This window comes from Medicago sativa, chromosome 7 (genome assembly GCF_051527215.1).
Source record: "Medicago sativa cultivar Bolivia chromosome 7, Bolivia_mono, whole genome shotgun sequence".
Lineage (NCBI taxonomy): Eukaryota > Viridiplantae > Streptophyta > Magnoliopsida > Fabales > Fabaceae > Medicago > Medicago sativa.
In genome coordinates this window covers 9,005,514-9,016,195 of record NC_140755.1, presented here as the reverse complement: position 1 = coordinate 9,016,195, position 10,682 = coordinate 9,005,514, and the positions used below count along the sequence as shown (strand labels likewise).

Here is a 10,682-nt window from a genome sequence, read left to right as displayed (position 1 = left end):
TATCTTGGAAATTGTGGCTTGTCAAAAAAAAATCTTGGAAATTGTGCCAATTTAATTCTGAAAATTTTAAAATTAATTTTTTTCATTGAATATTTACTACATTTATGAAATCTTTAACATATTTATTTAGGATATAAGTTAGCATGACCCAATAAAACTTAATCAAATTAATTGATTGATTGAATGATATTAATTTTAAGGTTGCAATTAATATATGCATCCACGAAGGAAGTATAAGCAATAATAAATATAAATTAGGTGTATTTGGTCTAAAACGTGTATTAGACGCATTTGACATTTTCTATCAATTTTTGTTATATTCGTTTTAAAGGATGTTAAGCAAAAATATAACGAAATGTCAAATGTATTAGATACAAATTTTGAACTAAATACATTTAAATTTTATATATTTTTTCTTTTATTTCATTCTATAGGGACTATATATATCCTTCTAAATGCCACGGTAAGTAAGTCATAGTTCAAGTGTGTCAACTTCAAAAACTTGTGTAAATTTTACAAACAAAAATGAATACAATTAGGTTCATCTATTGGGTAGGGCTAGTGGTATTCATGAGTGTGACGGTAAGGAGATCTTATTGTTTGCATCCTATGCACAACAAACTGTCACAATTTGAAGAAGCAGGCACAAAATGGGCTTTACTAGTTGCTGGTTCTACAGGTTATTCTAATTATAGGCACCAAGCTGATGTGTGTCATGCCTATCAAGTATTAAAAAATGGTGGTCTTAAAGATGAAAATATCATTGTTATGATGTATGATGATATTGCCTACAATGAACAAAACCCATGGCCTGGCGTTATAATCAATCAACCAGATGGACCAAATGTTTATATTGGTGTTCCCAAAGTATGTATATATTTCAATTTTTCCATATTAAGTTACCTATGTTTTTTTTTTTCTTTCTAAATTGGTGTTTTACACATCATTTGTTGGGTAAAGAAACAAATTTTATTTTCTCTACTTGACGTAATTATTTTTTAATTTAGTAGTTGAGTTTGTTGAATTAATATCCACAATATTTTTTTTTCTTCAGGATTATACTGGAAACAATACAAATGTAAATAATTTTTTTGCTGTGCTTACTGGTAACAAGAGTGCTCTTACCGGAGGTAGTGGTAAGGTGCTCCAGACCGGACCAAATGACACCATTTTCATTTACATCGCTGCGCACGGTAACGCAGGCCTTATTGGTTAGTAACATATGTCGCCCAGTTTAGCATGCTCGCAACTTTAGCATATGATTATTTATTTTATCTAATATTTATATGTAAATTAAAAATTTATTAATTTTGTTCTATAATCGATCACCACTAAGAAATATACATTAAACTCATATATTTTATATTATATGAAAAGAAAAAAGAAAAAAAACTGGGAAGAGTAAATTCTTTATTAATTAAAGTGGTAGTAAGTAAGTTTGTAACACATATTTTTTTGACAAGAAAATTTATCTCAGATATTTAGAACATGTACCGTGTACGTTTTTCTTTTAAAATAAGTTTGTAACCTTTACTTTTTTTTTTTATAAAAAAATGTTAGTTGCTAATATATGGTTAGAAAAGAGGGGGAAAGTAGTAGGGATCAAACATTGGATCTCCTTCTCAAACTCCTTCATCGTCCATAACATTTTTTTATGATATATTTTTTATTCACATCAAGCATAAATAAAGACAAGTTGTTCTAGATTACTTTATTTTGTAAGGCATATACTTATCTGGGAAAATATTTTTATTTGATCAGCCATGCCAGATAACTTTGTATGGGGCAAAGATTTTGCAGAGGCATTGAAGAAAAAATATGATGCTAAATCCTACAAAAACATGGTGAGTTTCCTCGAATATTATGTATAGCTAGGAAAAATGCAAATTCACCTACTTACTCCTTTAGGAAAATATTACATTCTTTTTTTCAAAAGAAAATTATTTATTTTTTGAAATAAGAATTTTATGGTTAATTTTTTATTAACACCAACTAACATATATATCTTATAAAAATATAAAATTAAGAAAAAATATTCGAGTGGTAGAAGATTATTTTACTTTACTAATTAATTGATATATAAGAACATGCTTTTAAAATTAATTTTTTAACAAAATTAAAATGCAATAATTGTTTTATTTAATTTCATGAAAAAAAGGTGATATACATAGAATCATGCTTGTCGGGGAGCATGCTTGAAGGACTTCTTCCAAATGATATCAATATCTATGCAACCACGTCCTCTAATGCAACTGAGGATAGTTATGCATTCTACTGTCCAGATTCATCAACTTGTTATACAACTTGTTTGGGAGATGGGTACAGCATTTCTTGGATGGAAGACAGGTATGAATATAAGTGGATAAATATTCTATTTGCTTCTTAAATGTTGGGAGTAAAACATGTTCTCTCTTAATCTAATGATTTATATTAACTAGGTATTAACATTTGAGTTTTTATTTTATTTTTTTTGGAGCAGTGACCAAAATGATAGGACAAAGGAAACTTTGAATCAACAATATTATACCGTAAGCCATTTATTCAATATTATCCTTTTCTTAATAAATACATATGTGCATACAAAATGTTGAATTAACATTAAAAACATGCAATAATGTACAGGTTTACAATAGAACATATTTATCAGATCAACCATATGTGGCTCATGTCATGCAATATGGAGATTTAAATATGAGAAATGATTTTCTAGCTACATATCTTGGTGACAACTACAATTTCAATAGTACTCCAAGTCATTTTAGCCATGAAAAGTTCCATACAACAAGATTGTTTAGCCAAGAAGATGCTCATTTACTTCACCTGAAGCTTAAGGTTATTCTCTCCCTATATTATTGCGAATGTGTCTATATATAGGTTTTACATTTTTCATATTCCTTGTCATGTGACTGAAAAGTCACGGGTTCAAGTTTTGGAAACAGCCTCTTGTGTAAAAAACAGGGTAAGGCTGCGTACAATACACCAAATGTTGGGACCCCTTCCCGGACCCTACGTATGCGAGAGCTTTAGTGCACCGAATTGCCTTTTTTTTTTACTCCAATACTAAGAACGCAATTCTTTCTGAATGATTATAGTTGGAAAAGACACCAGATGGTTCTAAAGAAAAGTTGAAAGCTCAAACAATGTTAGATGTTGAGATTGCTGAAAGAAAGAATGTGGACCACAATGTCCATCTCATATGGAATCTTATTTTTGGAGAAGAGAAAAGCTCCGATATGATGGTTAATGTTCGTTCGAATGGTCAACCTCTTGTGGATGATTGGGATTGTCTTAAAATGCTAGTAAGTAAAAAAATCATTTGACTCTTAAATGTGCATTTTTTTAGCATGAATGTTGGTTGGTGATATACATTTTCATTTTAAGACATTTTGTTTGCCCTAAATTTCATGTAGGTAAATATTTATGAACGTCGATGTGGTATCTTCTCAACATATGGATTGAAATACTCAAGAGCTTTTGCTAACATGTGCAACGCTGGAATTTCTAAAGAGCAAATGATTGCAGCAACGTCTAAAGTTTGTCTTGAGAAAAACCATTTTTCTTAAATTTTCTCCTAAAGGATGTAATAAAAAATTTATAAATTGATAAAGCATTTTTGCGTCGATTCTAAATAATGTTATTTCCTTCTTATTTGTATTGGATAAATATTATTAAATTTATGATTTACTCTTCAGAGTGAATTTTGAGATACAGGTAACGACGCCAATTTTTATAGTTGAATTGATGACATACATTTCACGTTCGTAGGTTGAGGAGAGGCTCATAGTCGAATTAATCAAACACATACTAACACAATACATTAATTATCATCCAAATCCAAACAAACATGTACAAGAGACAATATTACATATTTCCCAATATGATCAAGAGAATTCAAGTAAACATATATATTTTCCCAAAACCATAAAATATGTATAATTTTATGGTCATATATACACTTTTTATTCATATACTATCCCCAACCCTAGTAATAGTATAGTTTACTTAAACACAAAAGGCATAAAGAGAAGTACCACCAGTAAGGCCTCCAATAACCGTTGCCAAACCCAGAGTATAACCATTTCCAAGATATATGCAACCATTGTTAATTGAAATACCACCATACACAGTTGCTCCAGTCTCATAAGACCACAAAATTTCACCAGTCTTACCGTTAATTGCATAGATAGGTCCTTTCTTATTTGTGGATCCTGCAAAGACAATGCCATTAGCTACACTAACAGGACCATTAGCAGTTGCATTACTAGGGTTAGCTATGGACCATAAGATCTTGCCACTACTTGCTTCCATTGCTACCCAACCTCCGGTCGTTGTTGTCTTGTTGGATGGTTTAAGAGTGAAATTCTTCGCATTTGAATTAGCTATGTTTGTATAAACTCTTTCTTTGTCTGTTGCTGCTCCCCATGTTCCACCTCCTGCAATTCCACCAGGTCCAGCTTCCTTAAAAAAATATGTAAATGAAAGATTTTAGCAATACAATTTTTTATGGCAAAGTTTTTTATCAATAATTGTTAACACACACTTTTATTCTTTTAAAAAGTAACAAATAGATTTCTCAATACTTATTTTAGTTGTAGGAATGGGTTGGACCAAATTAGACTTTACATTAATAGATTTGACCTATTAAAAAAAATCAAAATAGTTTGACCTATTAGGTTTAAAAGATGTTTTTATTTTTGAAGGAAGGTTTAAAAGACGATGACATCTCTACTTAATTCAGTACAAAAAAATAGTCACAGTAACTTATTTAGAGATCAATTTAGAGATTGAAAACGAGAAATTGATAACTTAATCAACCCGTTGTTGTGGTGTCGCGACATTTTGCAAATTGGCCTCTAAATCAATCACAAAATCATTTATCGACTGATTTAGATAGCAATTTAGCGACCAATTATAAAACCGAACTGCTGTAGAGATTGAAATAATTCGTTACTATAATGGTGATATCAATTAATTGATAGAAAAAATGTTACCGTAGACCAAATGATGTCGCCATTGTGACGGTGCAAAGCCCAAGCAAAACCACTCTTTTGTACAGCAACAACAATATCTTGTTTAGTACCATTTACATCAATTGTGAGCATCATTGGTGCTTCTCCAAAATCAGCATCAGGGTTAGGTCCAGGAGGACAATTAGGTGTTGACAAATCATTACAAGCAAGGAACCAAACATCATATCCACCTAATTGATGGTACCATTTAATTTCACCATCGTACAAATCAAGTGCTAAGATTGAATTAGAATGATTTTCTGGTTCAACACATTGATCAGGTTGAGTTGGTCTTGTTAAATTTTTATTATTTTCTTCTTCTTGACATTGACGTATGTGTAAAGGAGCTGAGTACAAATTTCCAGTGGCAATGTATATATGGTTTCTTGATGCATCAATAGATGGACTACTTCCCCATATAGCTCCACCAGAATATTCACCTCTTTTGCCATTGTTATCAGGTAACATATAGGTTTTCCATAAAATGGCACCAGATTTAATATCTAGCTTTGAAAAACTTCCCCTAAAGGTGCAACATTCTTCAGGGCTTTTGAGTTCTTCTAGTGAAGATGAACCGATATAATATGCCCTGTGCAATTGATATTTTTATAAGAAATAATTGTCAACATTAATATTGAGAACAAACAAGATTTAGGGTGTGTTTGATCTGCTAAAAAATGAAGGACATAACATGACAACTTTAGTTGTATGGTGTTTGATTTGTAAAATTGTTTCTGGGACAGGATAAACTCGAGGCAAGGGACTAGACACAGAAATTTTTGTCCCTCACTAAACCACAAAAAATCATATAAGACCAAAAATTATTCAATATCATAAAAGTTTGTCATGTGATGTTATGCCTTGTGTTGTTCTGTTCTATCTAGTGTTGTTTTGTCCGGTGCATATTGTTTAAAAAATCATATGCGCTTTAATTATCAAGATTAATTAATTAATTATTGTAAAAATAATAAGATTAATTATTTAATTTTACCTTCCTCGATCATACATGTAATTAGGGTGAATAAGTCCAACCAGCCAACATTCAACCAAAAAAAAAAAAGTCAAGTCTATAAAGTTTTTTTTTAATTAAAATACACACCGACAATTTAGTTGACTTCAAATAAAAAATAAAAGGAAAATGTTAAATATTGCAATGGACTAATTAACAAATTGAAACTCACAAACAAAAGGTGCTTCATATTTTAATTTTTAATTGACTTTTTTGTGTGGTTATACGGTGCTGACTTTCCAATCTATCTCATTAGATCTTGATGATTGGTGAGAAAATCTTTCGCTGAAATAATTTTTTTTTTTTGCTTAACTTTCGCTGAAATAATACTCCTTATAAAAAAAGACAATGACACTATTATTTTTAGAAACTTATATTTTTAGAAACTTAAAATAAGGCAAGTGATTGGATATATTTGGGTCTTGAATGTTTTGGATAGAGATTTATTTATGAAAAGTCAAACTCAAACCAACCTATTTGGCCCTATGTGCAAGATGTCAACAAACATAATTAAGAATAATTTTTAGTTGTTCATTCCTAAAGATTTTGATTAGAGATCACTGGAATAATTATATTGATAATATAATGCGGTTAGGGGTGAAAATAAGTTAGGACAACATTTAACTAAAATAGACATCTTTTATATTATCTGTCATTATTTATTTGATCATGTATGTATGGCCTTTTTTAAGGTTTAATTCGACTTCTTAGCCTACATATAGGTTTGCTTGTCACAAAAAAAAATAAAAAATAACTATGTATAGGTTTGTTTTTGCCTTAAGTTTTTTGAAGTCTAGATGTAATTAACTGGATTTTGATAGAAGTTAGGTCGCAAAGTTCTCTATATATTGACACGAAAACCAAAATAATAGAAGTTAGGCCGCATACTTTTGTGGATATTGACACCGTTGAGCATAAAATAAGTCTTGTGTAATTTGGGTTCAATATAAGTTAGGTCGCATACTTCTGTCGACGATTTGGACTTTTTTGTCTTAATCATCTGAATCATGAATAAGGTAGTTAATATGTTTCACCTCCTATAAAAATAATTGTTTCACTTATGATTTATTTGAACTCGGTTTTTTTTTTCAAACGATTTTTCTTTAACTGAAACTTACTAACCACGTTAATCCGAAATGATAATATTAAGTGAAGAAGGAAAAATATACTAACCCTTTGTAATTAGTCCCAGACATAGTGACAACACTAGCATTATTGCTATCCAAACGAGTTTGCCAAATTAAATCACCATTTGACCTATTCACAGCAATAATAACAGCTGGTCCATATATTCCTACAATCACAACATCCTCTTCAACTGCTATAGTTGGTGTTGCCCTAGACACTGTCCAATTAACATTCGCAACAAAACCTGTTGAATCTAGACCAGTTAATTTTGTCAAATTCTTTTTCCAAACAAGAGTTCCATCAATTTCTCTCACTGCAAATATGAAACCATTCCATGAAGGAAAATATATTGTTCCATTGAAAATTGCTGGTGTTGCAGTTATGTCTTTGCCTGCATTGAATTTCCACTTCAAAGTTAAGTTGCTAATTGTTTTAAGGTTGATTTTGTGCTCCTTGCTTGCATATCTTCTGTTGTATATGTCTCCACCATGGTTTAACCAATTTTGTTCCTTTTCTGTCCACTGAAATCACTCAAAACAATTAATTCTAGACTACTTCACTTAGTTCAAAAGTTTAATTAAATGAATCATCCCATATTTAAAATTTACATTATTTTTGTAGAAATGTTTCCTTGACACAAATTTTGACGTCAAACATCGTATTAACATACAATTTAAATTTTTTTCATTAATATTTTTTCTCTTCGGATGATGATGATTGGAAAAAGGCACTAACTCGGAGTATGTTGTATACGGCGTAAAACAAATACTTGAAATCAACTAAACTCAAAGTCACTTCTAATACAAGTTTCATTTCAGAAGAAAAATTTAGACATGCTTGAAATTTAGGGAGGAATTAAACCACTTGCTAAAAAGATTAGAACAAAACTTGAATTTAATCTTCTATGTTGAACTTCACATCAACTTTGGTATTCACTATCTTATTCTAAATATTCAGAATAAATTTCATTTTAAAAACAAAACATATAAACATAAATTTAACATGATATATAGAGCCTATTTGGATTAACTTATTTGAGATTTTCTACTATAACGTAAGCACTTCTAATATTGTGTGAGAGAGTGCTTTTGCAAATAACTCCCAATGATAGTTTATGAAAATGGCTCATAACTTATACATAAACACTTATATGAATTGTGTTTATCTATAAGCTCTTGATGATATTTGTTTGGCTACAAACTTTCACATAGAAATAGCAAGAGTGATAATAAATAGAAAGAGAAATAGAAGTATAAGCTTACCTCAGAGCGTTTTGAATATGTTAGTGAGCATAATAGGAACAGCGACACAACAAAGAAGGTTATTTGCTCGACTGTTGCCATGGTGTCAATCAAGATGTTTCTACATGTGTAACTGTGAAAGTGTGTTATATATATATATATATTTGTGATATAATACTCCCTACGTCTTAGCAGAAATGTTGTGCTAAGACTATTTCTAAAATTTAGAAAATAAATTTTTTAGCAAATTGACTTTTTTCTTAAAAATTAATATAATTGCCATTATCTTAAAACACAATTAAAGTTTTAAAAATCACAATTAAAAAAATTAGAATAGTGATTTGAGCGTAACCCACATGTATTAATTATTTTTTTTTTAAATTAGAAAGTCATGTTAACAAGTGTAAGTGCATACAGATAATTTGTTATGAAACAAAAGAAAAGTTTTATGTCGGGAAAAACTGTTTTATAAGGTAAATTCTTTGATATATTTTGGATTATAAGGTAAAGTCTTAGATATACTCTGGAGTTGTTGGTAAATTCTTGATTAATTGAAAGATGATTTATAATGTCTGTTGGAACATGTGTGGAAATTGAGTAAAAAGACTATAAACACAAATTCCCCATGTTGGGTAGAACTAGTGTTGTGTGAATTGAAAAAAGTGGAAATCCCACATCGGATGGAACACACACATTAGTAGTGTTTATATAGTGGGGGTGTACCTCTAATTAATGGGGGTACATAAGCACTAGAGAAAAAATATATATTGATATATATTTTATTATTTAGTAATGATAAATTAAATAATTAAAATAATTAATTTAATCATTATTAGAAAGTGCTTTCTTAGTCCCCAAGTTTTGCTAAAATATTTTGGTACATAATATAATATATTTTTGTACTAAATTTAATATATTTTAGTACTCAATTAAGATATTTTTGTACTAGATCTAATATGTGAATTACTTAATCGCAAAGTAATATGTTACGTGTTCCCAAAGTTTCTCATATTACTTGTTCCCAAAGTTTCTCACTTATTAGTTGTGAATTTTCTCTATAAATAGAGAGCTCACACAGTGCATTCCACACACCAAAGAGTTTCATTGAGTTGTCGGGAACTCTTTCTCTCTTCTCCCTTTTTTGACTTGTGTTGACGAGTCTTTCATCTCTTCTCCCTCCTTCGACTTGTTTAACAAGTCCTTCTCCTTTTTCTACTCCTTTCTGTCCCTTCGGAATTAAGAGTGTTCTTAAGACCATAGTCCCTTTTCGGTTTAATGTCCCTTCGGAATTAAGAATGGTCTTAAAAACATAGTCCCTTCGGTAAAATATGTCCCTTCGGAATAAAGAGTACTTTTAAGATCATAGTCCCTATTTGAAATAATAATGTCCCGTCGGAATCAAGAATGATCTTAACGGTATATAAAAATTATTCAATAATTTTATTTGAGGAGAAATGGTGGTAACACCATATTTGAGTGGTCATAGTACCATATTGATAGTTTGGAGAACTTAAAGGTTAGAATGGTGGAAACACCATATTTGAGTGGTCTTAGCACCATAATAGAATGGTAATGGTACCATATTAAAGTGGTTTCAGTATTAAAGAGTAGTTTTAGTACCATATTCGAAGGTGTAAATCTCGAACGATTTTCTACAGTGCAGTAGTTAATCGAACAGTTGTAGCTGGGCTTGTTTTATCCTGGAGGCGGCGTGGTTGATAGTCTACCTTGCACAATTTTGGGTAGTGCCACGAAACGTCTTAAAGAGAGCGACCTGGTCGTGACTCAACCTAGTAACAACTTCGGTAGATAATAGAATTTGGAAATCCAAATACAATAGTTTGGAAATCCAAAAACAACAATTTTAAGACGTTTCGATCTGCTATATCTACTGAAGAAGTTACTTGAGGTTAAGTTGTCCCTAAATACATTAAGGATAAATCAAGCTATAGAATTACATCTTTTGACTGAAACGACGAAGTGCTTGTTGTTTCAAACAATAACACTAAAATTCATGAGATATCAATGTTGTTCTTATTTGATATTAAAAGCCACGGTAGCTCCATTTAATTTTGCCTTACCTTTCATATTGATGAAGAATATAACTTTTGACGATGTTAAAGAACTTTTATGCAATTACATAAAAGCATGATGAACCTATATTGGATATGAATTCATTCTTGCTATTGAAAATATATGCAGCGAACATCTTCTGTGCTAATAATTTGTTGGGATGGATTCGACCGTAACATTAATGAATTGTTCTATACCATCCTGGAATAACCATTTGAAAAA

The 10,682-nt window shown here is 30.5% G+C and overlaps 2 protein-coding genes across 2 annotated transcripts; one reads left to right on the top strand and one right to left on the bottom strand.

Annotated features, from left to right (window-relative positions):
* The first annotated feature begins 469 nt into the window (after positions 1–469).
* Positions 470–3,706, top strand: LOC146904036 (vacuolar-processing enzyme-like). The gene is made up of 8 exons (XM_085730527.1): positions 470–867; positions 1,055–1,211; positions 1,762–1,844; positions 2,159–2,346; positions 2,480–2,528; positions 2,623–2,832; positions 3,093–3,299; positions 3,411–3,706. The coding sequence occupies exons 1-8, from the start codon at positions 526–528 to the stop codon at positions 3,561–3,563; spliced, it is 1,389 nt and encodes a 462-aa protein (XP_085586653.1). The 5' UTR covers positions 470–525; the 3' UTR covers positions 3,564–3,706.
* Positions 3,707–3,789: 83 nt separating this feature from the next.
* LOC146904035 (uncharacterized) lies at positions 3,790–8,518 on the bottom strand. Its single transcript, XM_085730526.1, has 4 exons — positions 8,409–8,518; positions 7,192–7,667; positions 4,992–5,598; positions 3,790–4,458 (listed from the first exon to the last, which is right to left on the bottom strand). The coding sequence occupies exons 1-4, from the start codon at positions 8,487–8,489 to the stop codon at positions 4,003–4,005; spliced, it is 1,620 nt and encodes a 539-aa protein (XP_085586652.1). The 5' UTR covers positions 8,490–8,518; the 3' UTR covers positions 3,790–4,002.
* Between the last annotated feature and the right edge of the window lie 2,164 nt (positions 8,519–10,682).

Coding starts and splice junctions, on each gene's coding strand:
- LOC146904035 (XM_085730526.1), bottom strand. CDS start 8,489: ATGGCAACAGTCGAGCAAATAACCTTCTTTGTTGTGTCGCTGTTCCTA. Junction 7,668..8,408: donor CATATTCAAAACGCTCTGAG/GTAAGCTTATAC, acceptor GAGTGATTTCAG/TGGACAGAAAAGGAACAAAA. Junction 4,459..4,991: donor GCGACATCATTTGGTCTACG/GTAACATTTTTT, acceptor TATTTTTTTAAG/GAAGCTGGACCTGGTGGAAT.
- LOC146904036 (XM_085730527.1), top strand. CDS start 526: ATGAATACAATTAGGTTCATCTATTGGGTAGGGCTAGTGGTATTCATG. Junction 868..1,054: donor TTTATATTGGTGTTCCCAAA/GTATGTATATAT, acceptor TTTTTTCTTCAG/GATTATACTGGAAACAATAC. Junction 1,212..1,761: donor CGGTAACGCAGGCCTTATTG/GTTAGTAACATA, acceptor TTATTTGATCAG/CCATGCCAGATAACTTTGTA.